Below are 14,926 nucleotides of genomic sequence, written 5' to 3'. Positions count from 1 at the left end.
CGGCCCTCTCTAAACTTTGCTCTTACTTCCCACTGGCAACAAGGTTTGGGCATGCTTGCACATGTTCAGTTCAAATACTTCATTTAAGTAGCATTACTGTCCAATGATCTATTTGATGAAAACCCCATCCTGCTTTTTAAAAGGTCTGAGTTCAACACTTCATATAGACAGAAGATGTCATTTGCATCATGCCCAGGGGCTCTCCCTTGGCCAGAAAACAGCCCCGTGACAAAGGGCATGCTCTGCTGCAAAGGCCAAACCGAGCCTTCAAAGCACCTTGCTCAGTTGTTTCACGTTATCAGCTGCTGTCCTTCCCAGAATGTGGTTAGGCAGTTTTTGCCACTCAAATCCCTTCCTTCCATCCCAATCAACACAATTTGCTTCTTTAAAACACTGAATTCATTGAGACACTCCCATCTTTCCCCCCTTGTTTCTGTCAGTGCCTCAAAACTGGTTTTCCCCCCACTACCCCAACCCCTAGAAGAAAACTAATGTAGGAGGTGCATAACTCTTAAGTTATATTTCAGAAAAGGGGTAAAATATTACAGGTGGGATGCACAATAGGTGGAGGAGCCCCTGCCACACCTATTTTGATAGGTGGTAAGCAGGAATGCGGGAACTGTGGTGTGTCATAAAAGGGACTGAACTGTACATGCTTTGCTCAACTCCCTACAATGGAGCCAGTATGTGCCGCTTGGAACCCCAGTATTTGGCAGTATGTGCCGCTTGGAACCCCAGGCTACCTAAGAGCCCAAGGTGGCAGAACTCTGTGACAGCCCACTCATAGAAAGGGGGCAAGTTTGGCCTCTGACCAGTGACTGCAGTTCATTCCTTAGGCAGAATGGTGAAGGGGTTGGTTTCTTTCACCTGCCATCCCAGTTTTCTGCTCACTCAAGCTGCCGCTCACTTTAAAAGTCGGATTTGGACTGCAGTAAAGGTAGAACCACAAATACTCATACAACTGACATCACATCCAGGAGTGGGGAGCCCTTTTCAGCCCAAGGCCCACATTCCTTACTGGGCAACATTCTGGGGGCCATATGTCTTTTTTGCCAGAGGCGAAGATGGGTGGAGCAACTGACGTCCGCTTTTCCTTTGCAGAATAGGCAAGTTTCTGCACAAACCCACGTGTCCCTCTCTTACCTTCCATCCAGGCAACCAGGAGGCATGATCAGAGTTCAGGGACACATCCCTGGCAGGCAAAGACACTTGGAGATGGCAGGAAGCAGGGGCGATATGGCCTGGGGACAGTCCTGAGAGCTTGGAGCAGGCATAGGCAAACTCGGTCCTCCAGATGTTTTGGGACTACAGCTGTGGCCAGGGATGATGGGAATTGGTCAGGGATGGTGGGAATTGTAGTCTCAAAACATCTGGAGGGCCGAGTTTGCCTATGCCTGGCTTGGAGGCTAGGAAGGCCACCATATAGGGTTGAGAGGATTCACATGTGGTGAGCAGCTGGCAGCCCTAATCCCTGCAAGCTACTGATACTCTTGGCTGATCAGGTCTTGCATGAAGCCATGACCCAGCTGCTGCCTTAGAAATACCACATGCTACTTGGTTGAGCCAGATCAAAAGGCCAGCATCCTAACAGTGGTCACTCAGCAATAGCTCTGGGCACCTGCAAGCTGGAACTGGAGGACAGCACTGCCCCCTGACTCCCCCCCCCCCCAGCCTGTATGAAGCAGACCAGCACTCTCCTGCTTAGTGCGCTTTAAATATTTTACTATTCAGAACTAGGCAATATCAAAACATCTTTCCCCACCCACCCACCCACACCAGCAAAAAAGAAATAATACAAACCAGACAGAATGCCTAGTGAAAGCAACAGTACTTGACAGAAGTGTGATGACATGAACACAGTGCCAAGAGGTATCCCCTGACAGTCAGCATCTGAAGGAATCAAAATACGTTCTTGCACTGTACAGGCTCAAGCATGGAGAAAGAAACCTCAATAACACTTCAGCAGCAGGAAGGAAACTGCAAGGAGGTCACAGAAACAAAGGTGGCGACAGCAGCAGCAGCAGCAGCAGCAGCATACACTGGAGAGGAAAGAGGCAGAGACTGGCTCCCCCTGTGTGTGCAGGTGACTTCTGGTGTATACAGATTCGGTGGCAAATTAATCACGGTCCCAAAGGTGTGTGTTTTTTTATGGGGTGGTGGTTAATCTAATTCAGCCAAGTTTTTTAAAACTCAGAAACTCAAGTGGCCAAATGAACCAGACTGCTCTATTAACTGCTGACATTTCCAGGGCTGCGAAAGGCCCAGGGCAAACGCAGCAGTAGGCTTTGTAGTTGGTTTGCAGCGTTCTGGTGCTGATCAAACTGGCGTTGGCTGTGTGTTCTTTGCTCATAAAGGAAGCTGGACGCAGCAGCGTGGCTCCCTAGCAAGGGATGGCATGGGGGGAGGAATCGGGCTCCTAAGCAGCCCTGCCCTTCCTGGCGCCCTCCAGGTGGCTTCTGGGCAGCATCACACAACTGTGCTGGTTTGGGGTTGAAACGATTTGCAGCCCAAAACACCTGGGAAGAACCAGGCTGGGAAAAGCCGCTTTTACTAAAGAGCAGTTTACACCCAGATTTAAAAGCCCCCACTTGTCCCCCCGTGCTCTACAGTTTTGACTTTGGGGTGCTTTGCTGCTGCTCACCACATACAAGAACTCGTTACACCTTGGTCGTCTCCCTTTTTGGTAATAAGATAAGGTACGATTACATCTACTCGAAGTACTGCCACCTAGTAACATATATATATCTATATATCTATATAATATTATATAATATTATATAATATTCACACACAGTTATATAAGAGTTTGGGGAACCATGATAGGGGCATCGTGTGTCTTGCTCTGAAAAGGTCCACTGCTGGTGATTCCAATTCTCTGATGAGCCTGAAAAGGTGCTTGCCCTCCTAGCAACCCAGCAGTGCGGTGCTCTCCAACATCGACAGAGAAACTGGGAGGGGAGCAGGGACCCCTTTGCGAATGGGTCCCCCGCTGTGTGCAGAGGTTGTGGGGAGGGGGAACAGTGCAGGGAGTTCAAAGAGCCACATGTCCACTAAATCAAAAGTGCACTGGAATGAGGCAGAAGCCATTAACAAAGAGTCCCGGTTCAAAAGTCCAGTGGCAAATTCATCCCCTGTTTATACCTGCATTTACACCTGGAAGCAAAACATGATTCGCAGCCTGTGAAAACACAGGAAAGACTCCTAAATTCAATACTGATCACATTGGTGAGGAAGTGGACCCTAGTGGGTGCAGGAAGAGAGAGGGCTGTGGCTGCAAGACAATACCTCTTGACAACTGAACACTCTCCAGTTCAGTAGATACTTTGACGGAATTTGGAAGCTTGGGAATATGACTTATCTACCCCACCCCAGTGTTTTCTTCAGCTACTCTGAAGGCTTAAAGGATGACGGTGATCCATGGGAAGGGAGCCAGTGAAGGTTTCAGGGGGATCCTAACAGTGTTTAGCCAGGACATCCTACCAACAGGAGTTGGAGCGCAGGTAGTAGCTCCTGGCTGACTAACCCTTTTGCTCCAATGGAATTCGGTGCTTTTATCCCGGCTCAACACACAACGGGAATGAAGCCCCCCTCCCACCGGAAGATTCACTCAAATGTTTCCCACTGCCTTCTCATCTGTTCCACTTTACCTGGGGTGACGGAAACTTCTTGCTTTGTCTTATTTAGCAAGTCTTCAAAGGGGTCGTTAGTAGCCTGAGGTTTGCTAGGGAGTAACACTGACTCTACAGCTTTGGCCTTGTGGGGAACGAGCGGAAGGTCACTGGGCCTTGCAGCCAGCCTCGTCTTGGTCTCTAGTTTCGAGGCAGAATGGGTCAGGGGCAATGTCCGAATTTTGGAAGAGCCACAAAGCTTTGCTGGCTGCAGGGTGTTGCTTTGGGAAGGGAGCTGGCTTTGCATTGGGGCTGCTGGGGACTGGGCAAAAAGGTTAGGCATGGACAGCGTCAGAGGGTTTGGAGGAGGCCTCTGGGGCTGATAGAAGGTGGAGTGTGAGGTGATAATGCTGGAGCTGTAAGCATGGCCTAGGGAAGGAGCAAAAGGGCTGCCAGGGGGCCTGACCAGGGACAACGGCACAGGTGCTGGCGTGGCCTGCACAAACGGGTTGAGAGATGCCTGCCCAAATGGTGCTGCAGAGGGAGGGTATCCCAGTGGCTGACCAAGTGTTGCTGGCACGGGTGGCATGAGGTCACCTGCTGTTGTAGGGAAACCAGTTGTGAGATTGGGAGATGATGACCCTAGCAGGCTTCTGGCGCTGGGCTGGAAGCTCATCTCTTGACAACTCCCTGCTTTCAATGGATCTAGGAAGGCAAGGAGAGAGTCGTTGTTGCTGCTCGTGTCCTCCACACAGACCCTGACCGGCTGAAGCATCTGTGTTCCATGGCCACTGCTGGGCAAGAGCTGGTGCTGGTGAGTGGCAAAACCAGCAGGCTGCCTGGATTCAGGGTCCAGGGAGATGTTTCTGGGTGCAAAAGTGTCCAGCATGAGCTCTGAAGCCAGGTCACTGGGTCCTGCAAGGCAGGTTGCGGTTTCAAGCAGTGCCTGTTGCTTGGCAAGTCTGGGTGCAGGTGGCAGCGGAACGATGCCCAGCTCTGGTGTCTTCCTGCCCTGCGGCCGTGGGATTGTGATGTTGCCTTGAGAGCCAGCCGAGGTCCCAACGTCCTTCTCAGGGAGATCCAGGATGGAGTCTCTGCTCCGCGGCCTCCATGGGGCGGAAGACATGTTCTCAAGAGGAGCCAAGGGCCTCTCCGGGGAGCTTTGGGAATACTTTGTGGGAATGGCCATGTCATCCTGGCCCAGGCCCCACAGCTGCTTGTAGGGGTGAGAAAACTTCATCCCTGGAGAAATCCAGCTCTTTTCGGAGAAGCCAGGATCCATCCGCTGCCAGGAAGCACACAGCAGGTCACAGAATCATAGAATCGGAAGAGCTCTCCACCACTTCCCTCCTTTCCCACAGAACCTCCTGCTGCGATGCTCCCTGTACCTGGATCTCTCTCATCCTCCCCCTCCTCCAATCCACTGAGACAAAGCCTTTCTGGAAGCATCACTTTCTCCTCCCATGTGAGCCACCCAACCGTTCCTCTCTGGTTTGTCACCTCCCCTGCTCCTCTTCCTCCAGGCCACCTGACTTATGTGGCAAGGCCCCTTCCCCAGGCCTCAGGGCCTGATCCAATCTCTGCGCCCATGCCCCTTCCCCCCCTTTCTCCACAGCCCCACACATTGTGCTTTTCTGTTCCCCCAGAAGCAAGCAACATACCTGGTAGTCAAAGGTCCCCTGCTGGTCCCCTTCATCCTTGGGAATCCTCAAGTCTTCTAAGCTCTTGGCTTGGCTGAGCAGCTGGGATGGAGGCTCTATCTCCAGCCCCGAGAATATGCCTCCCAGAAGGCTGATTTCCACAGGGCTGTCTGGTGTGGGTGGGGCAGCACTTCCACCATCTTGAGGCCTCTCAGGGTTGACACTCTCTTCGCTCTCTGCGCTCTTGGACTCCTTCAGGGCACGGTAAGGCTGAGGCCTGGAGGGCAGGAAAATTTCATCAGCTTAATGTACTACGGCTAAAGAATTCACCAACCCACTTCATAGTAAGAAAAAGCCAGCAGGAATTCAAGTCACTTTGGTAGGTCCACAGGTCTAAAACATCTCCCGGGTCGGAGAGGAGGCTCTTGCTTTCAAATACAAGGAGACCTGAAAACAAGGCCAGCCTGGACCCTCTCACAAGTTCCAAAACTGTGTTTGGGAAAAAAGAGAGAGAGCAAAGATTAAGATTTATGCCAGTCAGCAATGGTTGAACGCTGATGCCACATTAACTTCAGTGTAACACATCCAGGCTTTTAAAATGTGAGCAGATTTTGATGTTTTACGGGCCTCGTAAGAGCAATAAGGTAGTAACTGTAGCTGACAAACTCCTTTACAGACTAAGACATGCGCTTATCACAATCAAACCAGTGGAGACTGGAAAAGGTCAAGGAGCCAGGGCAGTTTGGTGGGGGAAGAGGAGGGCTGGCATCCCTGTGGATAGCGCTTTAAATGCATTGAGGGAGGAAGTGAATCTGTACTGGCCGCCGGTGGGGGAAACTCAGGGAACATCAGACCCCATTATCCTGAGGGGACCAGATACAAAGCCCGTGTGATAGGGAACGCAGTCCCAGCACACTTGCACATGAAACCGACTGCACATCACACATCCCTCCCAGGCAGGGTCCCTGCTCTGCTGTTGCAGAGACACAGCTCAGCTCCCTTCGCTCTGACTCAGTGCCAGGCGTTCCTGGTGCCTTTGCTGAGCTAAGCATCAATGATTAAACCAGTGTCACCTTATCAAGAGATACCATGGTCCATTATGGGCGAGAGAGAATCTATTGTGGGCTCATTGAGCACCAACCAGCATTGGTCCCGTGTACCTTGGCAAATGGGCCTTGAACACCCTGAGATTTGCATGCGAGGGAGAGGCAGCGCAATGCGCATCCAATTAACACCATAAACTGACATGCATTTTTATGGTGATTGGCATTTGACTGGCAGCCAGTCTCACCGTGCCCTTTAAACAAGGCTTCAGATTGAGGAAAACATTGGAGAGGCACCAGGAAACAGCAGCAAAGCAAGGGAGCCCTCGTCTCTCTCTGGCGCCTTGATAAACTGCACCCTGCAAACTCATTAGCAAAGGGTGGCTCGTTCCATCCCCCATTAGAGAAGGAAACGCAGTTTGCTCAGATACGGTGGATGCCTCATTACCGCCAGGCGCAACACAGAGTTGCCTGTGGGGGGGACCGGAAGCTTTAGCCAGCAGAATTTTCTGCAACAGGCATTCTCTCTTTCTCTCTCTCTCTCTCTCTCTCTCTCTCTCTCTCACACACACACACACACACACACACACACACACACTTGTATGGAGATGAAAAGTGTCACCTACAAGGTACCCAAGTGCAGAAGGTCAACCTATGTTGGGAGAAGATGGAGTGTGCCCTTGTTGATTCTCCTTGACCTCTTGGCTGCTTTCTGTACCACTGACCATGGTGGTATTGTTCTGGGGAGACTCCCAGAGTTGGCAGCAGGGGGCACTGCTTTGCACTGGCTCCATTTTGACGTGGATGCTCAACTCCAGAAGGTGGTGCTTTGGCAAAGCTGCTTGACCCCATGGAGCTTCAATCTGGGATTCCAGAGAGTTTGATCTCATCCCTCTAGCTGAGTGGGGTCGTTTTTGGAGAGTGCTGTCATCAGTGTGCTGATGACACACAACTCTTTCTTTACAGCTCAAGCACATGTGTCAGTGGATGTGCTGAACTGGTGCCTGGACTCGGTAAGGGACTGGAGGAAGCACAATCCAGGTAAGACTGCAGGATTGCTGGCCAATGCAATGCATCCTGTTCTGGAGGGGGCGGCACTCCCATTGAAGGAGCAGGTGTGCAGCTTTGGCAGGGATGGGGGGGCAGGGTGGGGGCGGGTGTTACTCTTGGATCCAACCTTATCATTATAGGTACAAATCATGGCCCTGAGTACCTTCTGGCAGCTCAGGTTGCCATACCAGCTACAACCCTCTCTGGACATGGAAAGCCTGGCTTTAGTTGCCTGTGCTCTGGTCATATCTAGACTATAGCACTGCCATGTGTTACACATGGAGGCGCCTTTGAAGATGGTTTGGAAATGACAGTGAGTACAGAAGGAAGATGCCAGATGGTTCTGCAGAACAAGAAGGAAGGTGTGAAAATATAGCACCAGTACTGGCTAGACTGCACTAGCTGCCCATTATTTTTTGAGTCCAAATCAAGGGGCTGTTTTTTATCCTGAAAGCCTTATGCAGCCGGGGGTTAATATAGCTAAAGGACCACTGTTCCCCATATGAACTTGCCTGGACCACCTAAAGCCCTTCCCTGCGTGCTATTCCTAAGGGAGGTCCACAGGGTGGCAAGGCGAGAACAGACCTTCTCTGTAGCCACTCCCCGTTCATGGAAAGCTTCCCTTGACAGTGTTTTGGTGCCAAGCAAAAATGATTTCATTTTCCTAACTGTTTTGGGCAGCACCAATATAGTATATTGTTAAAGTTGGTTTTCTTGTAATTTCGCTATTTGATGTTTTCTTCCTTGCAAATTGCTTTGAGACTCATTAATTGGGAAGTGATATACACATTTAATAACCCTAAACCAAGAAAGCATGGTGATGAGGGGTCAATGGCTACCTGGAAGCCTGCAAGGTGCATTAAGAAGCACGACTCAGCACAGAAACATGCAGAAACATTCGGTGCTGGGAGAAGAGCAAAGCCTGGAAGTCCATGACAGGAGCTGTGCAGGAGACATGCTCATATGCACACACACACATGCATGACACGTGCCACAGAAACACCCAAGCAAGGGAAAGACTAATACATCAGTGGGGTGCCCCAAGCATGGAAGGGGAGCAGCTCTGGCTAGTGCAGCAAAGAGTCAAGGTATAGACCATTCAAAGGGAGCAGAGAAGAGGAAGCTGTCAGAGAAGGCAGAGCTGGGGTCATCTTCCTGCGGAAACTCATCACCGGAAGAGTCCTCTGAGAGAAAGACCGTATAGTGGCGTGTAGGCTTTACCAGGCTGAAGGAAACGAGGGAGAACGAGAGAAAGAGAGAAAAGGAAGGAAGGAAGGAAGGAAGGAAGGAAGGAAGGAAGGAAGGAAGGAAGGAAAGAAAGAAAGTAAGTTACTGAATTGAACCTGCAGAAGGAAAGAAAAACTTAACACACACAAAAATGTCAAAAGTTTCTACGTTTCTGAACTGGGTAGCTGCATTCAGGAAGGACATAGCTTATAGGGAGGAAAGTTTAAGTAAAGATTGTCTTTCTATAACCTCCTGGGGAGCTGACTTCAGGTAAGAGGTGGAGGGCAAGGAAACTCAAGGAGCCTTGCTACTATTCTGGCTACTATCCCATACTCCACCTCAGCCCCCACCATAGAATGCTGCACCCCAGGTCAAAATCAACCTTACAAAAGCACAAAGACAGGCTTCCAGCAGCATGAATGGAAAGACTTTGTCTGACAAGATCACAGCAGGAAAAGTTCCCCGATGGCAAAGTGGAAAAATACTGGAGCCCGTGATAATCTCCGGCATGCAGGTCCTGTCAGAAACTTAAGTCATCTCCGCCACATTCCCCTGGGAGGAACTCAGTCAGGTGATCACCTCTCCTTCAGGCAATGCCATCCAGAGCTGGTGCCTGCTTGAGAGGATGGGGTTAGCCAAAGAGGGCTGAGAAAAGCATGTGCATGTCCCACTTCAAAAAATAAGCTGCTATTCTCAAGTAATCTCTATACAGAAAGCTGAATGTGGAGAAAGGCAGAACCTGTTTCCACCATTGTGGTGGCACCATTTACACCTACTGCAACAATGGAAGTGGCTGCAGGTCTGTGTACAAGCTGGCTCAGAGTGGCATTTCTCTACACCAGGCAAGTCCTACTTCAAGGAGGCTGAGATCTACCACCCAGTATCAAAAACTGGCAGTGATCTACCACACTCTGCCACTCTCATTCTGAGCTTATGATAAAAATAACCAATGATAGTCCATAAAACCTGAAAAGTTCATCATAAGTCAATATATTTTAAAAAACACATGCTTTGTATACTTGTAATAACATAAGAAAATAATTTGAGGAGAGGGTCCTACATAATCAGAACATGATGCACGGATTGTTGTTCACAAGAGCTCATGCCATAATAAATGTGTTAAGTCTTTAATGTACCCCAGGACTCCTGCTGTTTTTCAAATGAGTCAGGGGCACATGTCAACCACAGCGGTTTCCCCCATAGTTTGAAACAGAAATTGGGTAAATTCAACTGCAGAGTTGACAGCCTTCAAGCACCACCTTAAGAACAGGATGAAACCTGTACAAGCCCTTTTTCCTGGATCCACCCTTCCTTTTGAGTAAACCTAAACCTTTCTCTCTCTGAGGAGCCAGCACACAGGGCTGCACCCACCCACCCTCCCTGCTCTTTCGTCTTTCATCTTCTGAGTTAGCTGTCCAGGCAGGCAGGGCCCCTGTGCTGCAGCTGCAGGTAGAGAGCCTCGCACCTCCCAAAGGTCTCCTCTGCTGCTGCAAATGACTAGCATGGAAGGGGGGTTGTAGATAAAGGGCGGGCTATTTTAGAGGGGGGAGGAGGGGGACACGCTGCACACTCTGTAGGATTTTTGTTTTGTTTTGTTTTCCCATTAATGCATTCAGCCCAATTCTTTTGTACGTCTTCTCGGAAGCACCGTATTTTTCGCTCTATAAGATGCACTTTTCCCCTCCTAAAAAGTAAGGGGAAATGTGTGTGCGTCTTATGGAGCAAATGCAGGCTCCAAGGCTTCAGGGATAGCCGCCTGAAGCCTCCGGAGCGCAGCGGGAGCTTCTGCTGTGCTCCGAAGGCTTCGCGTTGCTTTCGTGGAAGCCAGGAGAGCAAGAGGGATCGGTGCACACCAATCCCTCTTGCTCTCCTGGCTTCGCTTCGCTGGAGAGGCGCTGCACAGCTTTCCCTCTCTGCGCAGCGCCCCTTCAGCAAAGCAGGAGGAGAAATGGAAGGGGCTCCATTTCTCCTCCCGCTTTGCTGGAGAGGCGCTGAGCAGAGAGGGAGAGAACATTTTTTTTCTTGTTCTCCTCCTCTAAAACTAGGTGCGTCTTATGGTCAAGGTGCATCTTATAGAGAGAGAAATATGGTAAATCCCTCCGAGGGGAGCAGAGTGGGTGGAATGGCAGCAGCCACGTAGGGTCCCCCCCCTCGTTGGTTTACAATGGGAGGGGGGGCAAGGCAGTCCTCTCCTCAAGGGCTGGATCCTGGAATGTCCAGCACCATCTCTCTCTCTGGACCCAAACCAGCCCTTTCTCTCGAGGAGCCAGCGCACAGGGCTTCTCTCTCTCTTTCCCGGCCTCTCCGTCTGCGTACGCCTTCTCCCACCTCGTGCCCACTTTCTTCTCCTTCTCCTTCAGAGAGACAGAGAGAGAGAGAGATTGACGAGAACCAATCCCACGCTCTACCAGTCAATTGTGATTGATGTGCTGGACAGTGCTGCTCTACATGATTCCGAGAGGAAAAACAGAAAAGAAGCAGGTGGGTTTACAGGTGCGAACTGGTCCCACAAATAGCGTCCATGTCAGTCTCCTGGAGATGGTAGCTCAAAGTTTTCTCCTCAAAAACAAGTTGAGTTGTCTTTTCAGCTGTGATGCATCACTAAAATATTTATTATTATAAAAAATACATCTGCCTTGTCAGTGGATGCTCTGTGCTCTGCCTACACACAGACAAGTTTTACAACCCACATGTCTGGATGTTTCCAGAGAAAACATAACGGTTGGGGTGTTCTCATACACAAGGATTTGTAAAGCATATGCCATTTCTGAGGTCCAGGGCTGGATTCTGCAGTCACAGAAAACAATCTCACTTCAGTGGATCTCAACAGGGCAGGCAGCAGCTCAGAATATGCTCCACAAGCTGTTTTATTTGAAAGGGGGCTGGATGTGCCAAACACGCACTGCTGCTCATGTCAAAGGAGCCTGTGCAGGAGAAGTTCCCAGAGGAAATGGAATCTGTTAAGCATGAAGGTTTTTGCGGCAATTCCTAAATCAGCCAATGCAACTTTTTGCACTAAAAGGCCATGAACAACCAACATTTTTTAATTCCGTTTTTTATTAATCCACTTACAGTGGTACCTCGGTTTAAGAACAGTCCAATTTAAGAACGATTCGGTTTATGAACTCCGCAAAACCGGAAGTAGTGTCCCAGTTTGTGAACTTTACCTCGGTCTAAGAACGGAAGCCGAAAGGTGGAAGGGCACCGGCAGTGGGAGGCCTCATTAGGGAAAGCACGCCTCGGTTTAAGAACGGTTTCGGTTTAAGAACGGACTTCCAGAACGGATTAAGTTCATAAACCGAGGTACCACTGTACTTTAGATTCATATGCATTGCAGTTGTACATGCCACACCCTGCAGTGGAAAATTTAGGGAAAATGTGTTGAAAAACAGTATTGTGAAATTTGCAGCCCAGGGACTGGGGACAGCCAATATTTGCCTTGCAAAGATTATGCATTTTGCAATCCCTCCCAAGTGAACTGCATAAGGCCTGTAAGGCGTTGTCTCTTGGCTTATTCATGCGATGGAACACTGAAAGTGAGGCCATGTAGCTCAGCTCTGCCCACACTGACTGGAAATGGCTCTCTGGCACTTCAGAAAGGAGTCTCTCCCAGCCAGACCTGGAGATTGAACCTGAGACCTTCTGCATGCAAAGCAGATGCTCTGCCTGCAAATCACTACTTGGGTGCCGCTTTTGCAGAGTACAAGACTAAGGCAAGACCACAACACATTGAGGTCTAACACAACAACACCAGAAAGGTCCACTGATGAGCGAACTTCTTTTTCTGACTGTAAGCTGACATAAGAGCCCTGAGGCTGGATCAGGCCAAGGGCCCACCTGGTTCAGTATCCTGTTCTCAAAGTGGCCAAGACACCTTAGTGGGAAACCAGCAAGCAAGATTGGAGCACAAGAGCAATCCTCTCCCCTCCCGTGGTTTTCAGCTGCTGGCATTCAGAAGCATCGCTGCCTCTGTCCATGGAGCAGCCATTGGTAGCCTTCTCCATAAAATCTGTCTAATCTTTAAAAGTCATCCAAATTGGAGGCTGTCACTGCCTCCTGCAGTTTTGACTATGTGCCGCATAAAGAAATACTTTTTTCTCTGCCCTGAATCTTCCAACATTCAGCTTCATCAGAAGTCCCTGAGTTCTAGCATTAGTTGTTTTAAATTATTTATGAATGTTGTCTTTAGCTCTTGGGTGAATTCTCCCTTAGGACTGGACTAGAACATCATTCAAGATCTTCTTTCTAGTCATCAGGTAACCAGGGGCTGAAACTGCAAGACCTGGAGACGCACTGAATTTCTGAATGGAGAGGTGCTGGACCACACTCACCACCCTGGAAAACCTCCCCACCTTTCCTTTCTCCTAATTCAGCACGTAGAGCTAAGCATGCCTGGACTTAATTCCTCCCTCTACTAGTTCTGAAGGCAGTATGAAGAAACAGCGAAATCACAAGGTTGTGCTTTTCAGGCTGTATTTTGGCTCAGCCATACCCAAAGAACCGTGGAGGGACAAAATATATACCCCCCCTTCCCGGTGAAAGAGCGCCCACTCATGATGAAGCTTACATGATGCTTGAAGGCTGGGGAGGAGTCAGGTGGAGGGCCAATATATTTCACATGACCCAAAAAATTATCAAAGACATGAACAGAGCACCAGAAAGCCATCCCACCAAAATAGTTTGACTACCCAAGAAACAGCCACCGCTGCTGAAAGGCTGCCTCTTATGACAAAGTGGATGCCATCAGCAACCTGCTTCAAATTTCAGCACCAGGACGGGATTTTGGTTGAAGAGGGGAAGGGACGAGTGCTTGAAAATGTCCAAGTGTAAATTTTTCATTAGCTTGCGGCAGCTGAATCCGGCGTGAGCCTCTTCCCTCATTAACCCAATTCGGCTTCTCTCTCCTGCCGACTGCCACCTACCACTCGCTCGCATTTCACACACAAAGAGCTGTCTCTGGAAAGGCGGTCGCAGCAAGCCGGCTCTGAGGCGAGCGAGCGAGCGGCAGTGGGAACTTTGCAGGGGTGGGGGGAGGTAAGGGACCTGTCCGTCACAGCACCAGCCCTCAGCTCTCTACATGACTGCTGGGGCTCCTGCCTCCCTAATCTTTCCACCAAGTTCCCATGCAGATGGCTTGCTGATCTCCTTCTAATGTTTAGTTTAACATGTCTCCGGTTAGCGCCAGCATATGACAGTGCTGACAGCCGTGGCTGTTCCTTTTTAAATATCATGTCAGGATCACGGCGCAATAAAGCCGAAGACGCGCTCCACGGCGCTGCCTACCATTAGGAGAGTTGCTGCTTCGGTTTTAATGAGGACAATCTGCATTTCGGGGGCTTTCCCTCCCCCCCACCAATGTGTCAGGATGCCTGGACAAATCAGCAGCACATCACGTTGGCCAAAAACCAAGTGCTGACAAATGTAGATATTTCAAATTTAATTGACACCTAAACGTACTTAAGACAGATAAAGGAAAGGAAACAAAAGAAGGGGGGGGGAATTGAGGGGGGAAGTGGCTGAACCATGGGGACGGGCATCACATGGCAGGAACCCTGTCGCCAGGTTGAGATGGGGAAGGAGACAGGCTTCATTCGGAGTGCAGAGCTTTTAGGCTTGGGACAAAAGGCAGGCTCTGGAAAGCCTTGGTCGGTTCTGTTTCAAAAGCCTCTTGTTCCAAAGAGCACCCTGGTCTGACACAAGCCAGGGCAAAGGTCTGTTTGGACACAGCAGTCTCTGATTCCTAAGGGCATGGGTGCTGGTGCAGGAGCACAGTGGGGTGGCATGTGTTGACAGCACCCAGGGCCAGGCAAGGATTGTGCTCCCCAGCGTCACTGTGGGTGCTGCCCAGTAGGCAACAGGTGCACTTTGCTCATGCGCCCCTGGGATGGCTGCTCCTCATGGAGTTCGCTTGTTGGTTGCCGCATAGGCACTCTCAGTGCTTGGGGTGGCCTGCACTCCTTGGTGGGCTTGGCAGTGTCCTAGCAGGGCGGGAGCCACAGCTGCACCAGCTCTTGGAGGAGGGCTGTTGGTTCTCTTCTCTGCACTCCCGATGCAGGACATGTACTCCCCCAAGGGGACATGCTGGGAAGGAGACCCCAGGAAGGACCAGCGCAGGCTGGGAAAGTCCGGGCTACAGCCAGCAGGAGTTCTGCTCAAGGACAGGCGTCCCTTGGCTGGCTACCAGGAGAAGGAGGCACCGCTGGAGCCCAACAGGCAGACAGTTCAGGCCAAAGTGAGAGAACAGGTGTAGAGAACAAGAGGTGGCTCCTAAGCAGATGGCTCAAGCAAGTGAACAAAACCACATGCTAGGGGGGGAAAGCACTCTGCCCTTCAGAAATCAGTAGCTAATCCCTCCTGG

The 14,926-nt window shown here is 50.3% G+C and overlaps 1 protein-coding gene across 14 annotated transcripts in view; it reads right to left on the bottom strand.

Moving 5' to 3' along the window:
- Positions 1-1,811: 1,811 nt before the first annotated feature.
- DENND1A (DENN domain containing 1A) overlaps positions 1,812-14,926 on the bottom strand; it is a 271,090-nt gene continuing 257,975 nt past the window's right edge. For 10 of the 14 annotated variants that reach the window (XM_028716002.2, XM_028715997.2, XM_028716001.2 and 7 more), the window contains 3 exons: positions 8,438-8,566; positions 5,270-5,525; positions 1,812-4,893 (listed from right to left, as the gene is read on the bottom strand). In XM_028716002.2, coding sequence (XP_028571835.2) covers positions 3,604-4,893; positions 5,270-5,525; positions 8,438-8,566 — 1,675 coding nt within the window. In that variant the 3' untranslated portion in view covers positions 1,812-3,603. The remainder of the gene's footprint in view (positions 4,894-5,269; positions 5,526-8,437; positions 8,567-14,926) is intronic. The other 4 variants (XM_077922279.1, XM_028715999.2, XM_077922278.1 and 1 more) reach the window with 1 other exon arrangement.

Source organism: Podarcis muralis, chromosome Z, assembly GCF_964188315.1.
Source record: "Podarcis muralis chromosome Z, rPodMur119.hap1.1, whole genome shotgun sequence".
In the NCBI taxonomy this organism is placed as follows: Eukaryota; Metazoa; Chordata; class Lepidosauria; order Squamata; family Lacertidae; genus Podarcis; species Podarcis muralis.
The sequence above is the reverse complement of the archived record's forward strand: the minus strand, read 5'-3'. Positions and strand labels throughout refer to the sequence as shown.